At 45.3% G+C, this 27,107-nt stretch overlaps 2 protein-coding genes across 2 annotated transcripts in view; both read left to right on the top strand.

Moving 5' to 3' along the window:
• LOC141106558 (NACHT, LRR and PYD domains-containing protein 12-like) overlaps nucleotides 1-27,107 on the top strand; it is a 283,337-nt gene that overhangs the window by 30,863 nt on the left and 225,367 nt on the right. Inside the window, exons 3-5 of the mRNA XM_073597415.1 lie at nucleotides 4,284-4,568; nucleotides 4,809-4,847; nucleotides 6,773-8,528. Of these exons, the coding sequence (XP_073453516.1) occupies nucleotides 4,284-4,568; nucleotides 4,809-4,847; nucleotides 6,773-8,528 (2,080 nt within the window). The remainder of the gene's footprint in view (nucleotides 1-4,283; nucleotides 4,569-4,808; nucleotides 4,848-6,772; nucleotides 8,529-27,107) is intronic.
• Nucleotides 1-27,107, top strand: part of LOC141106559 (NACHT, LRR and PYD domains-containing protein 3-like) — a 392,742-nt gene that overhangs the window by 275,298 nt on the left and 90,337 nt on the right. The gene's annotated exons all lie outside the window — the stretch shown is intronic.

The following is a 27,107-nucleotide window of genomic DNA, read 5'->3' as shown; positions in this document are numbered from 1 at the left end:
CTGTTTTATATATATATATACACTACACTGACTGACTGCACACTACACTAACTACCTGCCCAATCTCCATTCAGAACTGTATTATATATACCACACTGACTGCACTATATACTCTGAACTGTATTATATATACTATACAGACTGCACTATATACTCTGAACTGTATTATATATACACTACATGGATTGCACTATATACTCTGAACTGTATTATATATACCACACTAACTGCACTATATACTTTGAACTGTAATATATATATGTATATATATAACTACACTGACTGATTGCACACTACACCAACTACCTGCCTAATCTCCATTCATTCACTATATACGGCGGTCGTGTAAGCAGCAGCCTTATATAGTGTGTGGTGTGGACTTACCCCCTGAGCCATGATTGGCCAAAGGTACCCTGCCTTTGGCCAATCATGGATGTCACAGCACATAACGCTGTGATTGGCCAAAGCATGCAGGTCAGGTGCATGGTTTGGCCAATCAGTAGTCATCAATGCACTGCAACTTGCTGCGAGTGGCCCATATGTTCATTTATTCTATGAACTGAAAAGCTGATGTTCGAGTCGAATGTACGTTTGACTTGAACCTCGAGCCCATCCCTAGTGTCCTGTCCCATGTAAATGTGCTCTGTCCCATGCAATGTGCTCTGTCCCATGCAATGTGCCCAGTCCCATTTAATGTGTTCTGTCCCATGTAATGTGTTCTGTCCCATGTAATGTGTTCTGTCCCATGTAATAGGTCCTGTCCCATGCAATAGGTCCTGTCCCATGCAATGTGCTCTGTCCCATGTAATGTCCCCTGCCTCCATGTAATGTGTTCTGTCACATGCAATAGGTCCTGTCCCATGCAATGTGCCCTGTCTCATGTAATGTGCTCTGTCCAATGTAATGTGCCCTGTGCTCTGTCCCTTGTCCCACATAATGTGCCCTGCTCCCACATAATGTGTCCTGCTCCCATATAATGTGCCCTGCTTCCACATAATGTGCCCTGCTCCCACATAATGTGCCCTGCTCCCACATAATGTGTCCTGCTCTCACATAATGTGTCCTGCCTCCATGTAATATGCCATGCTTCCACATAATGTGCCCTGTCCCTTGCCCCATGTAATGTGTCCTGCTCCCACATAATGTGCCCTGTCTCACATAATGTGCCCTGCTTCCATGTAATTTGCCCTGTGCTCTGTCCCTTGCCCCATGTAATGTGCCCTGCTCCCACAAAATGTGCCCTGCCCCCATGTTATGTGCCCTGCTCCAACAAAATGTGCCCTGCTCCCATGTAATGTGTCCTGCCTCCATGTAATGTGCCCCGCTCCCATGAAATGCACTATGCCTCCATGTAATGTGCCCCGCTCCCATGTAATGTGCCCTGCTACCATGTAATATGTCCTGCCTCCATGTAATGTGCCCTGCTCCCATGTAATGTGCCCTGCTACCATGTAATGTGTCCTGCCTCCATGTAATGTGCCCTGCTCCCACGTAATGTGCCCTGCCTCTATGCAATGTGCCCTGCTCCCAGGTAATTTGCCCTGCTCTCACGTAATCTACCCTGCGATCATGTAATGTACCCTGCTCCCCCTTAATGTGCCCTGCTCCCATGTGATGTTCCCTGCTCCCATGTAATGTACCCTGCTCCCATGTAATGTTGCCCGCTCCCATGTAATGTGCACTTCCTCGATGTAATGTACCCTGTTCCCATGTAATGTGCCCTGCTCACATGTTATGTTCCCTGCTCACACGTAATGTGCCCTGGCCTCACGTAATGTACCCTGCTCCCATATAATGTGCCCTACCCCCATGTAATGTGCCCTGCTCCCACGTAATGTGTCCTGCTCCCACATAATATGCCCTGTTCTCACTAAATGTGCCCTGCCTCCATGTAATGTGCCCTGCTTCAACGTAATGTGCCCTGCTTCAACGTAATGTGCCCTGCCTCCATGTAATGTACCCCTATAATGCTCCAATATAATGTGGCCTGCTCTCATGTACTGTGGCCTTCTCCCACATAATGTGCCATGCTTCCATGTAATGCGCCCTGTGCTCTGTCCATTGCCCCAAGTAATGTGCCCTGCTCCCACATAATGTGCCCTGGCCTCATGTATTGTAGCCTTCTCCCACGTAATGTGTCCTGCTCCCACGTAATGTGTCCTGCTCCCACATAATGTGCCCTGCCTCCATGTAATGTGCCCTGCTCCCACAAAATATACCCTGCTTGCACAAAATGTGCCCTGCTCCCATGAAATGTGCCCTGTGCTCTGTCCCTTGCCCCATGTAATGTGCCCTGCTCCCACGTATTGTGTCCTGGCCTCATGTATTGTAGCCTTCTCCCACATAATGTGCCCTGGTCCCACAAAATGTGCCCTGCTTCCACGTAATGTTGCCTGTGCTCTGTCCCTTGCCCCATGTAATGTGTTCTGTTCCCATATAATGTGCCCTGCTCTCACATAATGTGCCCTGCCTCCATGTAATGTGTACTGCTCCCACAAAATGTGCCCTGCTTCCACGTAATGTGCCCTGTGCTCTGTCCCTTGCCCCATGTAATGTGCCCTGCTCCCACAAAATGTGCCCTGCTTCCACATAATATGCCCTGTGCTCTGTCCTTTGCCCCATGTAATGTGCCCTGCCTCAACAAAATGTGCCCTGCTCCCATGAAATGTGCTATGCCTCCATGTAATGTGCCCTGCTTCCATGTGATGTGTCCTGCCTCCATGTAATGTGCCCTACTCCCATGTAATGTGTCATGCCTCCATGTAATGTGCCCTGCTCTCACATAATCTACCCTGCTCCCACTTAATGTTCCCTGCTCCCATGTAATGTGTCCTGCTCCCACATAATGTGCCCTGCTCACACGTAATGTGCCCTGGCCTCATGTAATGTACCCTTCTCCCACAAAATATGCCCTGCTCCCACAAATTGTGCCCTGCTCCCCCATAATGTGCCCTGCCTCAATGTAATGTGCCCTGCTCCCATGTAATGTGCCCTGCCTCCATGTAATGCGCCCTACCCTCATGTAATGTGGCCCGCTCCCACAAAATATGGCCTGCTCTCACATAATGTACTCAGCTCTCATGTAATGTGGCCCCCCCTCATGTCATGTACTCAGATCTCATGTAATGTGCCCTGCTCCCACATAATGTGCCCTGTTTCCCCCTAATGTAGTGTCCCCTCTTAAGCCCCTGTAACCTGCCCTGCTACCCCCCCATCACACACACACACAGTTTATCTAAATTTGAATGGACCATCTCAACAAAAAAAGAAAGCACAAGTTTAACACTAAATACTGTAGGTACATTTTAATATTTATTATTTTATTTAATGCTATTCCTAAAAATAATTGTTGTTATTATCAACAGCTCACTGATCATACCAATGTTCCATGAGCTGTAGATCTGAACATTATTTCAGGGGTTCCTTGAGATCTAAAACTTTTTGCCAGGGGTTCCTTAAAGGTAAAAAGGTCTAGAAACACTGGTTTAGGTAGTGCAGACCTTTTTAATCACTTATTAAAATACAACAACATACAAGTGGTGCCATGCTATATTTTTGAGCTTGCAGCCAAATTGTATCTGTCTGTCTGAGAGAGAAGAATTCCTTAAAGCGGAGTTCCACACAAAAATTGAACTTCCGCTTTTCGGAACCCTCCCCCCCTCCGGTTTCACATTTGGCACCTTTCAGGGGGGTGGGGGTGCAGATACCTGTCTAAGACAGGTATTTGCACCCACTTCCGGCATAGACTCCCATGGGAGTCTATGCCTCTTCCTGTCCCTCCGCGCTGTCTCCTTGGAAACACACAGCTCCCAGGAGATAGCGGGGACCAGTTACGATGCGCAGTGCGACTCGCGCATGCGCAGTAGGCAACCGGGAAGTGAAGCCGCAATGCTTCACTTCCTGATTCCCTCACCTAGGATGGCGGCGGCAGCTGCCGAGAACTGAGCGGGTTCTCGGCGTCGCCTGCCGACATCGCTGGACTCTGGGACAGGTAAGTGGCCATGTATTAAAAGTCAGCAGCTGCAGTATTTGTAGCTGCTGGCTTTTAATATTTTTATTTTTTTTTGGCGGTATAGGTGGACCCCCGCTTTAAAAATGTACAGACCAATTTCCTAATTATCTAATATCTTGATATTTATTTATTTGGATCTGCAAAACCTGTAGTGTTTCCACCCCCTTTCATTTGTTTATTGAACAATTAACTGTCAGAATAGAACTATGCTAGTGAATTTCATGACTTCAAGTTGGCCTGAATTTTTTCGTGGTGGGATATTATTTTACAGGACAGATGGATGGGCCAACCCCCGGAGATCTCATCATATATTCTCTGGAAGACCTGAAACGAAGTGACTTCAAGAGATTTAAGAATAAATTGTCTGATTTCTCTAATGGAAATAAACCTCCCATTCCCAAAGGAAAACTGGAAAATGCAGATTGGATCACCACAAAGGATCTCCTGATAGGAACATATGGAAAGGAGGGAGCTCTGGATGTCATGGTTAAAGTCTTGACCCTGATCAGTCTGCTGGGACCCGCAAATGACCTCCAGAAAAGGAGAGCAGAAATAGGTGAGTCCCTGTCTATAATGACAATTTCATAAAAACACTCACTATTAGTTACCAGTATGAGGAGGATGCAGAGAACTTTTCTGAAAATAAATTAAAAGGTCCATTAACCTGAAGAACAAACTGAGGTACATAAAATTTCTGGGAGGTTACCAGACCTGAGATCTGATCCTAAGCAAAGAAATTTTTCTACATGCAGCCATTTATCTGTACCGTAATCTTATAAAATGTGTTTTTTTGCAGCTCAGTCGGGGACACGCACGACCAGCAACAGATTACCAGGTCAGTAAATTGTCCACTTAAAAAAAGTTTTTCCAAGATTATTCTACTACACCACATTTTCATATTAAAGACTCAAATTTTAGCTTTAGTCATGTATTCTTTTATGAGTATATGTAATAAAGTTATATGAATTTTGATGCCATCTCTGGTTTTAGTTGGGACAGTGAATTCTTTTTTTAATATTTCTTTGTTATTATTGTATATAACAGTCCATTCTTGATTTGAACTGTACACAGTTTATTTATATATCAACCAACTAATATGCTTAATTTGGCTTCAATGGTGTAGAATCAGGGGTTGCAGGGGTCACAACGGCTGCCCCGCCCATGTTTCAGGGGACTTGTGCAGCTTCCTTGTCACATTTGATTTTGCAGGCGAAGCAATTATAGGATCTGATCCCCTGTATGGCCCAGTCTGAAGCAGCTGAAAGCCTGCTTCTCCGCCTCTCCCTCCCGCTGCTTTCAGCTACTGTATAGAGAACCATACAGGGGATTGATTTCTGTAAATGCCTCCCCCGCCAAACCAATCACCCTCTCTCTGCTCCATTGTCTTCCCCTTGCTGCCTGTCACCCCTCTCCCCATGTGCCCCCCTCAGAGCTGCCAGCTTCCCTTCTCTTCTCTCCGACCAGCAGCTGCAGGCACATAGGGGGGTGCTTCAGGGTGGAGAGAGGGGGAATGGGCTGGCTAATATGTCATTTACCAGCCCCTTCCTTTTCTGAAAGAACACAGTGAGTGATTGGTACTGATCACTTACTGGGGTTGACTTGATTTACTAAACGCAAAAAGACTGAGCACTTTGCAAAGTGCAGCTGATCCAGAGCTTAGTGAATGAGCAGAAGCTCTGCTGACTTCCATCATCCAATCATGTGCAGGCAAAAATGCTGTCTTTTTATTTTCCTCGCACGTGATTGTGTGCTATTTGCAAAGTGAAGCCTTACATCTTTTTCTAAACTCTGGAGCAACTGTACTTGCTGAGGGCAACTTTAGTTAGTTTAGTAAATCAACCCCATGGTGTTCATTCATAACTGACGCATAAAAAACTACGTTTTCTATGCTTCCGTTTATGGATGATCAGGAAGACTGTGCAGAGCTGGGGTGTGACTGGGGAATCTTTCCTTAGTCTCTTTCTCTATCTCAAAAGTGAGACTTCAGGCATGTCTTTTGACCCCCTGATATTTCACCAAACCTCCACCAAAAAGCATTGTGAAAAAATGTAAGGGCTTATTCACACAGTTTCTCTGACTTGTTCAGTGTAAATGAGCATTTTTTTTTGCTCACAGGCAGAAGGATGCATTTATGACCAAAGAGACCAATAGAGTCTCTTCTGTCATAAATACCCTGCCTGTCAGAGGATCTTAAATACATAAGAGTTTACTTCATCTTGGATGAACATTGTCTGTGTCTGGGGCCATATACAATGCTCCACACATCTGTCAGATCAGGACATGCGGCTGTGTTCGTAGAGTTGCTGCATCCCCATAGTATAATATAGGCTACCTGCACACAGCTTCACAGAAATAAAAAAAATTCTGGTTCCTATTGTACAAGCCAGAGCACCCATGTGAATGAGTCTCAAGACCTCCTTCACTCACAGAGCTTTTTTTATTAGCTCAATACAATTTTATCTTTTAGATTTAGCAGGAATTTTGTAAGTTATATTGTGTTTGTGTCCGCTAATAATGATTTTATTGTAAACAAATAGATGTACATAAAGATCTGAAATAACTCTTTAGCCACTTGGAGTATCTTTGCGTGAGGTGAAACCAGCGGGTTGTAGGGGGGGGGGCTCCAGGTCAACTTTTGCATCGGGCCCACAAGTTTCAAGTTACGTCTCTGTTTGGTTTAACCAATTTTTCGTGTTCTCTTAGTGTAATTTCATGTCCATCTGAGTGATAGAAGATTTTTCTTCCTCTCATGTCATGTAGAGTGTAAAATGGAATACATGGACTCAATGAAGGAGGATTTTCAGCGGATTAAAGAACATAACGCTCGTAGAGGGGAGACTGTTGGCTTACAAAATACATACACCAATTTACAACTAATAAAAGGACCCCAGATCATGGAAGAAAAGATGCATGAAATATTAAATTCAGGCAAAGGACATCTACAGAACTTGAAGAAAAAATCTGATAAATATTCCCAGACAACAATTGAGATGCTGTTTGATCCAGATAAAGATGGTTTCACCCCCAAGATTGTGGTGCTACAAGGACCTGCTGGGATTGGAAAAACTATGACCTCCAGGAAGATCATGCTGGACTGGGCCTCAGGGAATCTTTACCAAGACAAGTTTAACTTTGTGTTTCATCTGAGCTGTAGAGAACTCAACACCATCACTGGACCCATAAGCCTTGTGGGTCTTTTATCCAGAACCTGCAAACTGAGTTCAGATGACCTGGTGTCTATTCTGAGAGATCCTGCTAATCACAGAAAACTTCTCTTTGAGGTTGATGGTTTTGATGAATTGAGGTGGACTCTGGAAAAGAAATCTGAGGTTTGCTATGACATTTTTGAAGAAACACATAAAGACTTACTTCTCCAGAGATTGTTTAGGAAACAGATTCTGAAACAGTCTTCTCTGATCATCACCACAAGGCCACTGGCCCTGGAGAAACTTTACTCATTTGTTGATGAATCTCGTGATGTTGAAGTCATGGGATTTACAAAGGAAGATTGTGGGAAATATTTCCACAACTTCTTTAAAAATAAAAATGATACTGAAAAGGCTCTCAGTCTTGTAAAAGACAATGATGTTCTGTACCCAATGTGTGCTGTCCCCATTGTATGCTGGATTGTGTGCACTGTATTGAAACCCCAAATAAAACAGGACTTATTGCAGTCTAAAACAGCCACCTCTATATATCTCCTGTATTTAAAGGGTCTAATAAAGCACCATTGTAGGGAGCAGCCAGCAAACACCTGCCTAAAGAAACTGTGTGCTCTGGCTAAGGAGGGAATTTTGAACCGGAAAATTTTGTTTGAGATTGAAGATCTAAATAGACATGGACTTTCTCTGTCTGAGATTGAGTCTGTATTTCTGAATGAAAACCTCTTTCACCTGGACATCGACACCCAAACCTGCTACAGCTTCATCCATCTGAGTGTACAGGAGTTCTTTGCTGCTCTCTATTATGTGCTGGATGATGGTTCTGGAAATGAAGAAGGGACCACTGGATTGGGAGACGGAACTTCCATTCCAGAGATCTGTAAAGGACATTCACTCTCAACAATGTGTAAAGAACACCCACATTTAGCATTAGCTGTGCGATTCTTGTTCGGGCTGCTCAATGAAAAGGAAGTTAAAACATTTTCTAGGAGCACAGGCATCAACATTTCCCTCCCAGCCAGACAAGCAATGGAAGAATGGCTTATTGGAGAATGTCTCTTGAAAGACTCACATACAGGAAACACCTCGGCAACCTATTCTATTGAAGCCATTTTATGTCTGTATGAGACTCAGAACAAGGACATCATCAGGAGAATCATCTCCTATTCTTCACATTTAAAATTGATAGATGAATCGAAGGCTAGTTTGGTGAGAAACAAAAATTGTTCTAAACAGCTGTGCTATTGCTTGATGACATGTGAAAGTCTCCAGGTTCTCTCTTTCAAACGCCTTATATTGGAACCCAAACACCTGCAAATGTTATCCTCATTATTACACGGATGTAAAGAGCTCAGGTAAGGCAGTGGTGAAGATATGTAAATTACTGAAATCCAAAAGATTTTACATTTTCAGTTCCAGTTTTTAATTATTCTGATTTTATTGCATTTTTTGGGAGAAAGAATGTACAATTCACTAAATAACAGAGTATTCACTTATATAAAAAAACACAGTAAAGAAAACATCTTGTCTTATAGCAGTGACAAGCCTACATAACCTATGTTCATGAGTAGGGATGAGCCGAACACCCCCCGGTTCGGTTCGCACCAGAACCCGCGAACGGACCGCAAGTTCGCACGAACGTTAGAACCCCATTGACGTCTATGGGACTCGAACGTTCGAAATCAAAAGTGCTCATTTTAAAGGCTAATTTGCATGGTATTGTCCTAAAAAGGGTGTGGGGACCCGGGTCCTACCCCAGGGGACATGTATCAATGCAAAAAAAACTTTTAAAAACGGCCGTTTTTTCGGGAGCAGTGATTTTAATGATGCTTAAAGTAAAAAAAAAAAAAGTGAAATATTCCTTTAAATATCGTACCTGGGGGGTGTCTATAGTATGCCTGTAAAGTGACGCGTGTTTCCCATGTTTAGAACAGTCCCTGCACCAAATGTCATTTTTAAAGGAAAAAATCTCATTTAAAACTGCTTGCGGGTTTAATGTCATGTCGGGTCATGGCAATATGGATGAAAATCAGTGAGACAAACGGCATGGGTACCCCCCAGTCCATTACCAGGCCCTTTGGGTCTTGTATGGATATTAAGGGGAACCCCGCACCCAAATTAAAATAAGGAAAGGTCCCTATATACTCTGAACAGCAGTATACAGGCGGTGCAAACAAGACAGGGACTGTAGGTTTGTTGTTAAGTAGAATCTGTTTGTAATTTTGAACATTTTTAACGTGTTTAGCTCCAGCCAAAAAATCTTTTCTAAGCTTTTTGGAAAACATAGGGAAGGGTTATCACCCCTGTGACATTTGTTTTGCGTCTTTCCTCCTCTTCAGAAGATTTCACCTCACTTTTTTGTCCCAATGAAAAATGTTTTTTGAAAATTTGGGTTTTTTTGTGGAACAAGGATTGGAAAGCATCAGTGGAAAGGAGAAATTGTTTTCCCATATTAACTCTTACATGAGAGAATTTCCCTTCCTTGGGGTAGATTTCATCTCACTTCCTGTTGTCTCCTTCCGTTTGCAAGTAGGAGTCGTTTGTAAGTTAGATGTTTGAAAGTAGGGTCCTGCCCTATATACTCAGCAGAAATTTGGGCCTTAGGTGTTGCTGTGGCCAAAACACTGTAAGCCCTCACAGGGCCCTGCTGTGAAATATTAGATCAAGAATTGTAATTACATGCCCCTGTTGAACAGGAGCTGAAAAATTAGGCCTTAGGCACTGGTGCTGGTGCCACAACACTGCAACCCCTCACAGACACTCTAGTTGGAATGCAGGAACGAGCCCTGCTGCAAAGTATTGCATCAAAAATTGTAATTACACGCCCCTGTTAGACAGGGGCAGAAAAATTGGGCCTTAGGCACTGGTGCTGGTGCCACAACACTGCAACCCCTCACAGACACTCTAGTTTGAACGCAGGAACGAGCCCTGCTGCAAAGTATTGCATCAAAAATTGTAATTACACGCCCCTGTTAGACAGGGGCAGAAAAATTGGGCCTTAGGCACTGGTGCCACAACACTGCAACCCCTCACAGACACTCTAGTTGGAATGCAGGAACGAGCCCTGCTGCAAAGTATTACATCAAAAATTGTAATTACACGCCCCTGTTAAACAGGGGCTGAAAAGTTGTGCCTTAGGCACTGGTGGTGGCGCCCAGAACCAAAAATGTTCTTACAAGCTATCAGCGTGATGATTGAGGAGGAAGAGGATAATTACTCAGGGATAGTCACTCAGCATCAGCATAGGCAGTCTTTGAAGGGATCTGAAAAAATTTATTCAGTTACATCAGCATCAGGTGCTTGGTAGCTGGTGGTGATCCAAGACTGATTCATTTTTATGAAGGTCAGCCGATCGACCGAGTCAGTGGACAGACGCACCCTGTGATCGGTTACCACGCCTCCAGCAGCACTGAATGTGCGTTCCGAAAGAACGCTGGATGCAGGACAGGCCAGTAGCTCAATTGCATACTGTGCAAGCTCTGGCCCGTGATCCATCCTCAAGACCCAGTAACCCAGAGGATTTTCTGTGGGAAAGGTGTCCAAGTCTGATCTTGCCCCTAGGTATTCCTGCACCATGTAAAACAGACGCTGGCGATGGTTGCTGGAACCGATCATACCTTGGGGCTGCGGACCAAAAAATTGTCTGAACGCATCGGTCAGACGGCCACCTTCTCCACCGCTCCTTCTTTGACTGACCGAAGCCTCAGCAACACGTTGTCCAGAAACAGGAGTTTGTAACCTCCCAGTCTCTGGGAACGCGTTGCACAGACCTTTCTGCAAGGCCTCCCGAAGATGTTTCATCCTCTGCTCCCTCTGCGATGGCAAGATAAGGTCCGCAACCTTACCCTTGTAACGTGGATCAAGGAGGGTTGCCAGCCAGTATTGGTCCTTCTCCTTGATACCACGAATACGAGGATCCTTACGCAGGCTTTGCAGGATCAGGGAGGCCATGCAGCGTAGGTTTGCTGAGGCATTCGGTCCGGAGTCCTCTGGGTCACTAAGGACAACAACGTCCGCAGCCACCTCCTCCCAGCCACGTACAAGTCCATGTGTTCCTTGGGACTGATCCCTTAAAGACTGCTGATGCTGAGTGCCAGGCTCCACCTCCATACTGACACAATCTTCCTCCTCCTCCTCCTCCTCCTCCTCTTCCTGTGTGATCGGCGGGCACGCAGGAACACTGTCTGGATAAAGGGGGCCTTGAGAGCTAAGGAAGTCCTCCTCTTCCTTCCTCTGTTCTGCCTCAAGTGCCCTGTCCATTATTCCACGCAGCGTGTGCTCCAACAGGTGGACAAGGGGGACAGTGTCACTGATGCATGCACTGTCAGTGCTCACCATCCTCGTGGCCTCCTCGAATGGTGACAGGACAGTGCATGCATCCCTGATCATGGCCCACTGGCGTGGGGAAAAAAAACCAAGGTCCCCTGACCCTGTCCTGGTGCCATAGTCGCACAGGTACTCATTGATGGCCCTCTGCTGCGTGTGCAGCCGCTGCAGCATGGCCAATGTCGAGTTCCACCTGGTGGGCATGTCACAGATTAGGCGGTTCTTGGGCAGGTTAAACTCCTTTTGGAGGTCCGTCAGCCGAGCACTGGCATTATATGACCGGCGGAAATGCACACAGACTTTCCTGGCCTGCCTCAGGACATCCTGTAAGCCCGGGTACCTGCCCAAGAACCGCTGCACCACCAAGTTAAGGACGTGAGCCAAACAGGGCACATGGGTCAGTTGTCCCTGTCGGAGGGCAGAGAGGAGGTTGGTGCCATTGTCGCAAACCACCATTCCTGCCTTAAGTTGGCGTGGCGTCAACCACCTCTGAACCTGCCCCTGCAGAGCTGACAGAACCTCTGCCCCAGTGTGGCTCCTGTCCCCCAAGCACACCAGCTCAAGCACCGCATGGCATCTTTTGGCCTGCGTACTTGCGTAGCCCCTTGAACGCCTACGGAGCACCGCTGGTTCCGAGGAAGAGGCCATGGAGGAAGAAGAAGAGGGGGTGGAGGAGAGAGGTGTGTCACAATCAGCATTTTGGAGGCGTGGTGGCGGAACAACCTCCAACACTACTGCACCTTGTCCTGCATCCTTCCCAGCTGCCAGCAGAGTCACCCAATGCGCCGTGAAACTTAAGTAACGTCCCTGTCCATGCCTGCTGGACCATGAGTCAGCGGTAATATGCACCTTACCGCTGACCGCCCTGTCCAGCGAGGCATGGACATTGCCTTCCACATGCCGGTAGAGAGCCGGAATCGCCTTCCGTGAGAAAAAGTGGCGTTTGGGTACCTGCCACTGAGGAACCGCACATTCCACAAACTCACGGAAGGGGGCAGAGTCTACCAACTGAAAAGGCAGCAGTTGAAGTGCTAGCAATTTTGCCAAGCTAGCATTCAACCGCTGGGCATGTGGATGGCTGGGAGCAAACTTCTTTCGGCGGTGCAGCAGCTGGGGCAGGGAAATTTGCCTGGTACAATCTGACGTCGGTGTACCAAAAGCAGATTGCCCACAAGTACTTGGCTGTGACACACCTAATTCTACACCTTCATTCCTCTCACTGCAGGTCTCAGAGAGGACTGAAGGTCTAGTGGGGTTGGAAATCTCAGCTGATGAGGAGCAAGGAGAGATCCTCTTTGTTCTTTGGTGTGGGTCTTTTAGATATGCTTGCCAACGAACTGCATGGCAGGTCAACATATGTCTGGTCAAGCATGTGGTACCCAAGCGGGAGATGTTTTGGCCACGCGAGATACGCTTGAGACATATGTTGCAAATAGCAGCGGTGCGATCTGATGCACTCGTCTCAAAAAAGGCCCACACCAAAGAACTTTTTGAATAACGCGCAGAGACTGCAGCGCCCTGCACATGTGGAGCTTTGGGGTGTGATGCAGTCAATGTGCTGCCCTTAGGCTGGCCCCTGGAGGGCATCCTGCCTCATTGGTGATGTGCCGCCTCCTCCTCCTCCTCTCTCCTATCAGGCACCCACGTTGAGTCAGTGACCTCATCATCCCCTCCCTCCTCATCACTGGAGCAAACCTGGCAGTATGCTGCAGCAGGGGGAGCATGACTGCCAGATTGCTGTCCTTCTTGGGCACCCCCTCTGTCCGTGCTCATGTTACTGCCTTCATCGAGCTCAGTATCATCATCAGAGCCTTCCAAACGCTGGGCATCCTCCTGGAGCATGTACCCAACACTGTGGTCAAACAGTTCGAGGGAATCCTCAGGAGGACATGGTGGAGCTAGGGAAGGAGTCACTGATGACATTGAGCTGAGGGAAGAGGCCGCTGCTTTGCCAGACAAAGCACCCTGGGCATGGGTGAGAGAGGATGAGGAGGATGAGGACGGCTTGGTCATCCACTCGACCAAGTTTTCTGCATGTTGCGGCTCAACACGGCCAGCTGCCGAAAAAAAAGCCAAGCGTGTCCCATGGCCACGGGCTGATGAGGATGCACCGTCTCCTCGACCAGCACTAGACACAGAGCCTGCTTGCCCTCTCTTATTGGCTTGTGACTGTCTGCCTCTCCTTCTTGGCCTTCCAGACATACTAATGGCCTGTAGCTGCACTAAGCTGGGATAGAACACCTGTAATTTTCTTCAGGTAGCTTTATATACTGTAACCAGACAAGCCTGCCTGTCAGTAGGAAGATAACAGGAACGGATCTAGCTGAACACTGTGAGCAGGACGCACTGCACTAAATGTAAATAGCAGGAACGGATCTAGCTGAACACTGTGAGCAGGACGCACTGACTGCACTAAATGTAAATAGCAGGAACGGATCTAGCTGAACACTGTGAGCAGGACGCACTGCACTAAATGTAAATAGCAGGAACGGATCTAGCTGATCACTGTGAGCAGGACGCACTGACTGCACTAAATGTAAATAGCAGGAACGGATCTAGCTGAACACTGTGAGCAGGACGCACTGACTGCACTAAATGTAAATAGCAGGAACGGATCTAGCTGAACACTGTGAGCAGGACGCACTGACTGCACTAAATGTAAATAGCAGGAACGGATCTAGCTGAACACTGTGAGCAGGACGCACTGACTGCACTAAATGTAAATAGCAGGAACGGATCTAGCTGAACACTGTGAGCAGGACGCACTGCACTAAATGTAAATAGCAGGAACAGATCTAGCTGAACACTGTGAGCAGGACGCACTGCACTAAATGTAAATAGCAGGAACGGATCTAGCTGAACACTGTGAGCAGGACGCACTGCACTAAATGTAAATAGCAGGAACAGATCTAGCTGAACACTGTGAGCAGGACGCACTGCACTAAATGTAAATAGCAGGAACAGATCTAGCTGAACACTGTGAGCAGGACGCACTGCACTAAATGTAAATAGCAGGAACGGATCTAGCTGAACACTGTGAGCAGGACGCACTGACTGCACTAAATGTAAATAGCAGGAACAGATCTAGCTGAACACTGTGAGCAGGACGCACTGACTGCACTAAATGTAAATAGCAGGAACGGATCTAGCTGAACACTGTGAGCAGGACGCACTGACTGCACTAAATGTAAATAGCAGGAACGGATCTAGCTGAACACTGTGAGCAGGACGCACTGACTGCACTAAATGTAAATAGCAGGAACGGATCTAGCTGAACACTGTGAGCAGGACGCACTGCACTAAATGTAAATAGCAGGAACAGATCTAGCTGAACACTGTGAGCAGGACGCACTGCACTAAATGTAAATAGCAGGAACAGATCTAGCTGAACACTGTGAGCAGGACGCACTGCACTAAATGTAAATAGCAGGAACAGATCTAGCTGAACACTGTGAGCAGGACGCACTGCACTAAATGTAAATAGCAGGAACGGATCTAGCTGAACACTGTGAGCAGGACGCACTGACTGCACTAAATGTAAATAGCAGGAACAGATCTAGCTGAACACTGTGAGCAGGACGCACTGCACTAAATGTAAATAGCAGGAACGGATCTAGCTGAACACTGTGAGCAGGACGAACTGCACTAAATGTAAATAGCAGGAACAGATCTAGCTGAACACTGTGAGCAGGACGCACTGCACTAAATGTAAATAGCAGGAACGGATCTAGCTGAACACTGTGAGCAGGACGCACTGACTGCACTAAATGTAAATAGCAGGAACGGATCTAGCTGAACACTGTGAGCAGGACGCACTGCACTAAATGTAAATAGCAGGAACAGATCTAGCCTAATCTAGCTAACTCAAATCAAATGACACTGTCTGTCTCTCTCTCTATCAGCACACCGGAACACACTACACAGGGCCGCCGTGCAGGCGGCCTTATATAGTGTGGGGCGTGTACTAAATCCCCTGAGCCATAATTGGCCAAAGCCACCCTGGCTTTGGCCAATTACAGCTCTCTCTACTGACGGCGCTGTGATTGGCCAAGCATGCGGGTCATAGTGCATGCTTGGCCAATCATCAGCCAGCAATGCACTGCGATGCCGCAGTGAATTATGGGCCGTGACGCGCCACACGAATTTGGCGCGAACGGCCCATAACGTTCGCAATTCGACGGACGGTCGAACAGCCGATGTTCGAGTCGAACATGGGTTCGACTCGAACACGAAGCTCATCCCTATTCATGAGGTTTCCTGAGATATTTAGAAATACTGTGCTGTGCAAATGTTATAGGCAGGTGTAAAGAAATTCTGTAAACTAAGAATGCTTTCAAAAATATATATCTTAATTGTTTATTTTTATCAATTTACAAAATGCAAAGTGATAAAACAGAAGAAAAATCAAAATAAAATCAATATTTGGTGAGACTACCCTTGGACCTCAATCCAGCATCAATTCTTCAAGGTACCCACAGTGCTTGTGCACACAGTTTTTGAAGGACCTCGTCAGGTAGTTTCTTCCAAACATCTTGAAGAACTAACCACAGATCTGTGGATGTAGGCTACCTTAAAGTGGTTGTATACCCTTTTTTTTAACTTTTACCTACAGGTAAGCCTATAAAAAGGCTTACCTGTAGGTAAAAAAAATATTTCCTAAACCTGTACGGTTTAGGAGATATTTCCCTCGCAATGAGCCGCTGACTGCAGCGGCGCATGCGCACAGGGGATTCTCAGGTGACAGCCCGGCAAACTCCGGAGCTTGCTTGACAGAAGTCTCCCGCATGCGCGATACCCAGGAGACACGTCGAGGGGAGATGTCAGCTCCCTCTGCGTGGACAGGATGAGATGCCGGCGCCTCGTTCTAAGGTAAGTATCCCATAATGAGCTAGTATGCGGTGCTTACTAGCTCATTATGCCTTTTCCCTTGCAGGTGTAGGAAAAAAAACAAAAACAGCGGGTATACAACCGCTTTAAGGCTCCATTCACACTAACGCATTTTTTGATGCATTTTGCAGAAATGCATTGGAATTTTTTAATATGGGTTCCTATGGAACATGTTCACATCAATGCCTTTTTGTACCTCTGCGTTTTTGGAAAGGGTCAGGGACTTTTTTTCATGCAAAATGCAGCGTTTTGCATGTAATAGAATTCAATGGACCAGCATCAAAAACGCAAGTGCAGCGTTTTTGGAGCATTTTGCGGTTTTGGCGTTTTTTTTGACTGTATACAGTCTAAAAAAAGACTGTAAATAAAAAACGCAAAACGCGGCAAAAACGCTGTAAAAACGCTGTTTAAAAATGCAGCAAGCACCACAAAAAACACTGCAGAAACGCTCAAAAGCAACATGCATAGATGTGAATCGAGCCTAAGGCCTGATTCACACCTATGCAGGTTGCAGTTGGCATATTCCAGGTGCATTTTGTGTTTTTCAATACTTTTTTGATCCATTGAAGTCTATGGAACCAACAAAACAGAAAAAAGTCCTTGGCCCTTCCCATAAAATGCACAGATGTGAACGTGACCCATAGGAAACCAAGGTAAATGGACTGTAGTGTGTTTCTGCAAAACTGAAAATGTACTAAAAATGCATAGTTGTGTTTCTTTCATCTCCACAAGTGTCAGGCCCAAACCTAATCCCAATTCTCAATAAATTTGCTAACATTTCTGGTTTATACATAAACCCTAAAAAATGTTTAGCATTGAACATATCTCTTTCTAACATTGAACTGACTTCAGCTAAAATTAGTCTTCCTTTCACATGGTCGAACAGATCAATCCCATACTTGGGCATACATCTTACAGCATCATTAGCAGATCTATTTTCAGTTAATTACCCTCCAATTTTAAAACAATTATCAAACTTAATGAAATCATGGTCTCATCTTCCATTATCGTGGTTCGGAAGAATCAACGCGGTAAAAATGACGATACTACCGAAATTACTGTACTTATTCAGAGTATTACCAATTCCTATTCCAGCTTATCACCTAAGAATATTACAAAGGAAAACATCGTCATACATATGGGGTTCCTCCAAACCACGCATACTACTACATACACTATATCTCCCAAAATTAAACCGAGGCCTAGGTTACCCTAATTTTGCTTATTACTATAGGGCTGCACACATAGCAAGCCTGGCTAAATATCATGCGTATCAGGAGACCCCTTTATGGGTACATATTGAAGCCACAGAATGCGATCCTATTCCAATATCAAACTTACTATGGATCACTCCAAAAGATCGCATAGACCTAAAGAATCCAATTACTAATCACTACATTTCCCTTTGGGATAGATTCAAAAAGAATAACCATTTACAATCATCTCATAACCCGATGTTGTCATTCTATAAAAATCCTGCTTTCTATCCAGGATATTCCCTAATTCCTTTAAAGAATGGGTATCTAGAGACGTACTGTGTATGTATAAATTTGTACATTCCTCATCATTCATCCCTTTTTTAACCCTTTGTGAGAGATATGGTCTACCGCAGTCGGAATTATTTAGATACTTCCAAATTAAAAATTTCTTTGCACCCTTATGCCCCGTACACACGGTCGGACATTGATCGGACATTCCGACAACAAAATCCTCGGATTTTTTCCTACGGATGTTGGCTCAAACTTGTTTTGCCTACACACGGTCGCACAAAGTTGTCGGAATTTCCGATCGCCAAGAACGCGGTGACGTCAAGCACGTACGACGAGACTAGAAAAGGCCGGTTCAGAACCAAGCGCAGCACCCTTTGGGCTCCTTTTGCTAATCTCGTGTTAGTAAAAGTTTGGTGAGAGACGATTCGCGCTTTTTCAGACTCGTGGCTTTCAGATCGTTTTCTGCCGTTCAGTTTGTGCTTGTGGGTTTGTATCTGCTCTTCAGTGCGTGCAAGCAAGTTCCGCGTGACTTTAGTCACTGTATTCTTGTTCGTTCGTTACTGGTTTTCAGGTCGCTCTTCACAGGCCTTGCTGTTCTTCAGTGCGTTCTGTTACTTCATTCTGAGCAGCCGACCGTTTTATAGCCATGTTTCGTATGCGTACTCCTCGTAGAGTTCGTGCTGTGCGGGGGCTTGGTGTTGGGGTCCTGACCTTAACACAAGTCCAGTCCATGAACAGGGTGGGGAGGAGTTCATGGACCAAGAATTGGTTGCTTCAGCGTGACCAGTTCTGTCATATGCCTTTGCTCCGTGAGATCCGTGAGAATAATCCTGATGATTTCAGGAACTTTCTCCGGATGACGGACCCCGTGTTTCACCGTTTGTTGGCTTCGCTGACCCCCTATATCAGCAGGCAGGATACCTGCATGAGGCAAGCCATCACTCCGGAGCAGAGGTTGGTCGCTACCTTGCGGTATTTGGCCACAGGGAGAAGCCTGCAGGACCTCAAGTTCTCGACAGGCATCTCCCCCCAGGCTCTGGGGATCATTATCCCAGAGACCTGTTCTGCCATCATCCAGGTCCTACAGAAGGAGTATATGAAGGTAAGATTTTTATCCTTTTATATCACATTTTATTGTATTGAATGTTTGATAATATATTGTATTTCTTTCCTCATTCCCTAATTACCATGATTGTATTATGCTGTGAATGTCCCCTTTGTTCTCATGCATGCTGGATTTTTATGTAATTATTATTTTATGTCCTTCATACATATTTGCCCTTCAATAACCTCTCCAGCATGGTGTCTCCTGCCCTATATTCACCTCATGTAGTCACTTAACAATGTATTTTTTCAGCTCCATAGTAGTGCTTTACCCCAAACACCCCCTAAAATGTTTGGAAATGTTATTTTGGATTTAAATTCAGGCAGAGGGCCAGAGGCTTTTTTTTGTGGTGTCCCCAAATTTTTGGTAACCCTCCCCCCCCAACTGCTAAGTCAGCTGATCCCAATTCTCTATCCTCAATCATCTATCTGCTGACTTTGCCAAACCCATACACACTATACCCACCTCTATAGTGCTCAGATTTATGGATGAATTCCCCAAAGCATGTAGTGCAAGGGCCTGCCTGTATACTTTCCAATGGTACTGTTTAAAGTTTTTGTATCCTATTATTATCTTGATAGGTAATAGCAGAATGTCCAAATGTGCTCAAATGTGTACAGTGTGTATTTATATCTTTGTATTATGACACTTCTTACCTGTCCAGTGGGCTGCCAATAGTGTAACTAAGGAGGGGCTGTTCCAAGTAATACCCTGTATTTAGGCATTTATCTCTCAATGAAGTGAAGAGGGTTACCTGTCCAAGAGTCCCCCCCCCTATAATGTTAGAAATGGCCCATGAGGGGGGGGGGGATATGATAGGTGTACCTTATACTTTGTTGTTGTTAAATTCCCCTTAATAAATGCTATCTGGAGGTTGACCCATAATGTTTGTGTCTAATCTGCTTGCCAGGTTTCTGTGAAAAAATAGTAATGTTTTTTTTTTTTTCCCTCAACAGTTTCCTTCCACGCCACAAGAATGGCAGACTGTGGCCTCCCACTTTGCCCAGCGGTGGGACTTTCCTAACTGCGGAGGGGCAATTGAGGGGAAACACGTCCACATCGTCCCACCACCCAACTCGGGGTCGTACTATTATAACTACAAGGGGTTTAATAGTATAGTGATGTTGGCGGTGGTGTCGGCTAATTACGATACTTGTATGTGGACGTGGGGAAGAATGGCCGGATGTCCGATGGTGGAGTCATCGCCCAGACGGAGTTCTACAGGCGTCTCCAGAATGGCAGTTTGGACTTGCCACCTCCAGAGGACAATGTTGAAGGTCTCCCATTTGTGTTCGTTGCTGATGAAGCATTTGCGCTGGGGGACCACCTGATGCAGCCATTCCCGATGAGGACCCTCACCCCGGAACAGAGGGTTTTTAATTACCGGCTGGCCAGAGCCCGAAGAGTGGTGGAGAACACATTTGGAATCCTGGCCAGCCGGTTCCGACTATTTCTGACACCCATCCATATGGCGGAGTATAAACTGAACCATATTATACTGGCGTGCTGTGTTCTCCATAATTTTTTAAGAAAACATTCAGCCAACTATGCTGGCTCAGTTGGGCCTGAGGCCGGAATCCCAAATACTTCCACAATGACGGCACTTGAAAGCGGCCGTCCTGGCTTGCCCTCCCTGAATGCCCGTGATGTCCGGTTACGATACCTGGAGTTCTTTGCCGGTAGGGGGGCTATTAATATGCCAGACAATATGTGACACCTTTTTCAAATAAAAAACAACCAAAAGCAATTCTTGGTGGACATGTACTGCTTGTGTTTGTTTTAGCTGACCCTGACAGAAATGTGTTGAGTGCAGAAAATGTCGTGATTGTGTAACCTTATAAAAAACAGTGTTGGCTGGTACTTCCTAAATGCAAAAACACATTTCACTTCAAGTGCACTTGCAACTGCACTGAACCTGCACTTGTAGTGCAAAGTGTATTTGCCCTTAGGAAATAACCCCCATTTGTGCATAAAACAACAATTACATCACCCCAAAAGTGTTGTAGTGTTGAGACAATAATCCACACATTCTTGAGTAAGGCACTTTTTTATACCTGCACAATCACATGTGCATTTACCAAAGGTTTTTAAAACAAACCAACATGTCTGTTGTATAAAATGTTTGCAGTAGCATTATGAATAATCAAAATATCCATTTCAGATAAAACAGGCCTGTGTAAAACCAACAAGAAAGCCAAAAAACTAGAACTTACAAAGTTCACATTAGGTAAAACCTGAAGGCTATATCAGACATCAGTATTTAGGAACTGGGTTTGATATAGCGTTCAGATGGGGGGAACTCACCCCTGGAAAAGCCAAATTTGGAAGATGCACACCAATTTACGAATGTCAACATGTGCTATCTGCCATCAGGGGGGATCAAGGGACGTGTTTTGGGGGAGCAAGCCCTTCCTCAACGCTACTTTATAATTGAGGAAGGGGTTGCACCCCCAAAACGCGTCCATTGATCTCCCGTGATGGCAGATAGCACATGTTGGCACACTGTGTGCATCCTCCAAATTTGGCTTTTCAAAACATTGTAAAAATTGAAATTACAGAAAACCGGTCATTTTGTGGGGTTTAAATTCGCCCCAAAACATCAATGTTATTGTTATTTTTTGTAATAACATCACGTATTTGTTGCTGGATGTTTTGCAATTGGAGATTACATCCCATGATCTCCCCTATCAGTATCTGGGCACTTTCTGATGTAAATCGTTCTCTCTCCCTCACATCACGATCACCTAAAAAGAGATAAAGAACAAAAAAAAGGTCTCAAAAATCTGCCACCAGCCATCTCTTTTACCTGAGTCTGTGGTCGCAGACACTCACCTCTTGTGGTGCCAATCTCCACCACGTCTTCTTCTTCCTCCTGCTCAGCATCTTGTGTTTGGGGTAGTTCCCCTTCTTCCAGAGGGGGGGGATCTGTGTTCTCCTGGGATGAGGAGTGTCCGAGTCTTTTCTCCCCTATGTAAAACAAAAATGGTATACTTAGCACACAGATATTTGATGGCAGAACTATAGAAATAGGAAACATTGCTTGGAAGTGGGGTACAATTGTCTATTTTAGCCGAGTTCAAAGATGTATATTTTTTATTGCCCTTTGTCAAGCTGCAATACTTTACCTGTTTGGTACAAGCTTCACACATGTAACCCCCCCTATAGTATACACTGGAGCACCTGTGTGCCCCCCCTAATAAAAATGGTGTTCTTGTGTCCCACACTAGTGCTCCAGTGTCCAGATGTGAAAACAGCTGCTCAGTGTCCTCTCCTTACACACAATCTAGTTTGCATTTCATTCTAGTAACAAACCCATCTACCTAAACAAATATTTGGCATCCAAGTAGGCCCCAAAAAAATGTTGGAAAATGCATATGGCCTAAACAATGGTGTTCTAGAGGCCGAACGAAAAATGTTTGATACGAACGAATAATGGGCCCATGAACATTAAAGTTGACCTTTTTAAACGTTACAATTAATAAAAGCATATGGAGCAGAACGAACGGAATAAAGCCAGAAAGAATAGAAACACAGCACAACTACTTACTTTTTTGCAGCACTCTCCGGATCTTTCGGTACTGCTCCGGCTCTCTCAACTTCAGGTCCGACCACTGCTTCCTGAGCTGATCTTTAGACCTTCGTACCCCGAAATTCCGCTCGAGACTCCTGACCACTTTCGCCATGATCTTGGCCTTTCGGATGTTCGGGTTGGGGTAAGGCCCATATTTTCCATCATAGACGGACTTCTTCATGATGTCGACCATCTCCAACATCTCCCCAAACGACATATTTGTGGCCTTAAAACGTCTCCTTCTGGATCGGGACGTGCCTGGATCCGGGCTTTCCTCCTCCTCCTCGTTGCTACAATTAGCACGCACCTGGTGTGACTCCGCCATCATGCTCTTCCCCCACTGCGCCGAACGAAAAGGGGCGTGGAATAAAATAGAAAGAACGTCAGGGGCAGGCGGAGTTACACACATGCGCAGTGTCTATAAAGCGTAACACGCGTGCGTATTACGTACGATCTGTGAGCGGAGGAAGGAGCATTGGACGCGCCGATCGTAAGAACGAAGGTAAGAGACAAACTTGGGCCTATACTGCTTCTAGATTGAGGCCTATATTGTAACAAGATTAGGAGAGTTTGGTCTGACATTAGGCTTTGTCTTGTGTTGTGTCTTGCAGTGAACATGGATATCTTAATGAGAGATACTGACTTCATGTCACTATTCATTGATATGCTAAGGGAGCTGCCCTGTCTGTGGGAGATTAACCACCCCCATTTCAAGAACCAAGCAAAGAGGAAGGCAGCACTGGAGCAATTGTGTGAAATTGTGAAGCAGGTGATCCCCACGGCAGACATCATATATTTAAAGATATTAATTGGTTGCCTGAGGAGCACATATCTGAGGGAGCGCAAGAAAGTCCTGGATTCACAGAGATCCGGAGCAGCAGATGACATCTATGTCCCCAGGATGTTGTACTACGACAGGCTGCACTTTCTGGCAGGCCAGACTGAACCCAGGCCATCCCTCTCCAGTCTTCCTTCCACGCTTCCTTCCCCCCCGGCTGAGGCTTCTGACGCCCAACCTGGGCCTTCCAGGCCATATGTGGAGGAGCCCAGATTGAGCCAGGTATAGCATTCCTCTAAATATTTCTGCTTGTCCAATCAATGATGTTACCTAGATGTTAGTTGGGAGTACTAATTTATGATTGTGATTGATGATGCAAAAACTAAAACCATGTCCCTTTTTCATACACAGGGAAGTCTCAGCCAGGAGGTGGCTGATCTGCAGGTCCCTCCACCCACCCTGAAAACAGAAAGTGGCAGCAGGAGGAGTAGCCTAGAGGAGGCGGCTATCAGATTTTTTTGGAGGGCTACAGAGGTCCTGGGAGCACCACACACCATGCAGGAGAACCTTGCGGCATTCATTGCCTATAAAATGCAGAGGATGGAGGAGGGCCAACAAGCCATGTGTCAGGCCCTCATATCAGAGGCTCTGGAGAAAGGTGTGAGGGGACAACTTACACCTCACACACAGCTTTGGGATGGTCCTCCTCCTCCTCCTCCCTCTCCTCCAGGTCCTCCCAGTCCTCCTCCAGGTCCTCCCAGTCCTCCTCCAGGTCCTCCCAGTCCTCCTCCTCCTCCAGGTCCTACTCCTCCTCCTGCCACATCTCCTACTGCACAGCCACAGCCCGGAAGGAAGTGTGAAAGGAAGTCCAGAGAGTGATTGCCCTGGATCCAGTCTGGTCGGCCAAAAGATGCAGCCTCTTGTGGTACCACAGCCTGGGGACACTGATGTCATCTGCTGCTATCCGAGTCTCTGTGAATCCCGGACCAGACTGCCCTCCCTTATATATGGACTCCTCAGGCCACCAATTTTGAGGTTTAAGAATTGATGTCTGCCGTGGGGGTCCCAGGCTTCACTAATTTCTGCTGTTGATCCAGTGTTGCCTTCCTCTTTGTTTGGTTCTGAGCCCTTAATAAAGGATTTTTGTTTTGAATTATACTCTCCTATGTGTTTTACTTCAAAAATGATGGTTTGTTTGTGAGGATTCAGGTACATTTCAAATATACAATGTGAAATGAACAAGGGACACCAACAACAAAAATCTCATGGAGATTAAATAATAAAAGATATCAATGGTGTTGTGGTAACTTGCCACACAAAACACACACAAAAATATTCTGGAGTAAAAATAAAAATAACATTGAACAAAGATCAGCCTTGGAAAAAATCCAAACATTAAAGAAAAAAAAAGGCTTAAAAACCAAAAAAAAAATAAAAAAAAAATATAAAACTGTCAGATGTGACAACTAATAACAATATATTGAGGGAATCCCACTAAAAAAACACAAATCATACTTTGTGAGAAGTGTGTGTGAATATGAGCAGCAAAACGACCTAATTCTTGTCACATTATAAAGAAGAAGAGAGTGCGCTGTATTAAACCATTTTTAACATTGCAGCGTGACGAAAGTGCTGTATCCATTGCGAACGCTAAGTTTATCAGAACGAGCTGTCCCGTGTCGGAATTTCTTCTGAGCATGCGTGGCACTTTGTGCGTCGGAACAGGCCACACACGGTCGGAATTGACGCGATCGGATTTTGTTGTCGGAAAATTTTATCTCCTGCTGTCCAACTTTGTGTGTCGGAAAATCCGATGGAAAATGTCCGATGGCGCCCACACACGGTCGGAATTTCCGACAACACACTCCGATCGGACATTGTCCATCGGAAAATCCGACCGTGTGTACGGGGCATTAGTGTCTACCACATCCCCATTAACACATATGTCTAGTTTCAAAGAAGTTTGTAAAAAAGATCCGCATGCTAGAGGCACAATCTCTACTATATATTCTCACCTGCTGGTTCATTCCAGTAAAGACAAATTATCCTATGTCCAGAAATGGGAAGAGGACCTTGAGCGTACTTTTGATAATTCAGATTGGAAACAAATATGGTCAACAACAAAAACAGCTTCCCCTAATATATTGGCGGTTGAGGCTAATTATAAAGTTTTAACACGCTGGTATCTAGTACCTACTAGAGTAGCAAAATATGTGCAAAATTATTCGGCGCAATGTTTTCGGGGTTGTTTGGACCCTGGCACATACCTTCATATCTGGTGGTCGTGCCCATTAGCTCAAATATTCTGGAGGGGAATTTTTAACATTGCAACTAACCTTATTGGGAAAACAATCCCTTTCGATCCAGCAATGGCCCTTCTCAACTTAAAACCTGAATTCATAACGCATACCCAATTCAAATTGTTGGTATCTCTCTTCACAGCAGCTAAACAGACTTTAGCAAAATCTTGGAAATCACCAACATTAGATATAAATTAAGCAAAAGCTAAAATGAATTACTATATGACTCATGCCAAGATGATAGCTATAGAATTGGACACGATCCCCAGATTTGAGGCAATATGGCAGCCTTGGATTACATATTCCATGCAAACCCTAGACAAGAGTGTTCTACTGCCATGGTAGTTGTGATAACATGATATAGGCTATATTTCAGCCCTAGTTGTTGTGGTGACTTTCGGCCTGACCTCGCAGATTCTTTCCCTTAACCTTCTTCTCTTCTCCCCTTCCTACTATACTTTCTATCCTTTCTTTTCCTTATATTATATTATTCTATGATATTGAAGCTCTAATTGATATTTAAATAATAATCTCAATTATTGTCTAGAAATAGAAATAAAACAAGGCAAACGATGTAGCAGAACTTACATAACTCATTTAATTCTATTCTTTTGAAATGGACAAAGACTCCAAAGTTCTTTTTCTCTCCTATTTCTTTATTTCCTTTTAAAATATATTGCCTTGTGTTAGAATATATTGTCTTTTTTTACGATATTATTAATGAATTAACTATTCCTTAATTGTAAATGAGCTTCCTTATACTGAATGTATGTTATTATTCAATGTTATCTGTACATAATCTCCGTACTCAATAAAACTATTTTGACAAGGAAAAAAAAAAAAATGCATAGTTGTGAAGCAGGCCTTAACCACTTGCCGACCGCCTCACGCTGATATACGTCAGCAGAATGGCACGGGCAGGCAGAATCATGTACCTGTACGTGATCTGCCTCCCGCGGGCGGGGGGTCCGATCGGACGCCCCCCCAGTGCCCGAGGCAGTCGGCTTGTGTCTGGGAGCGATGAGAGGTGAGGGGGAGACCATCCATTCATGGCCCCCTCACGATCGCTCCCAGCCAATCAGCTTCTTCCTCTGCTGCTGTATGCTAAACAGCAGCAAAGGAAATGATGTCATCTCTCCTCGGCTCTGTATTTTCCGTTCCGGCACCGAGGAGAGAAGACTGCAATGTGAGTGTAAAACACACACACTAGAACATGCCAGGCACACAAAACACCCCCCCTTTGCCCCTCGATCCACCCCCGATCACCCCCCAATCACCAGCCCCCCCCCCCCCCCGTCACACTGACACCCAACAGTTTTTTTTTCTGATTACTGCATGGTGTCAGTTTGTGACAGTTAGAAGTGGTAGGGCAGTTAGTGTTAGCCCCTTTTAGGTCTAGGGTACCCCCCTAACAAAGTTTTAACCCCTTGATCACCCCCCGTCGCCAGTGTCACTAAGCGATCATTTTTCTGATCGC

The sequence above is a fragment of the Aquarana catesbeiana genome, linkage group LG08 (assembly GCF_042186555.1).
Source record: "Aquarana catesbeiana isolate 2022-GZ linkage group LG08, ASM4218655v1, whole genome shotgun sequence".
NCBI lineage: Eukaryota > Metazoa > Chordata > Amphibia > Anura > Ranidae > Aquarana > Aquarana catesbeiana.
The sequence above is the reverse complement of the archived record's forward strand: the minus strand, read 5'-3'. Positions and strand labels throughout refer to the sequence as shown.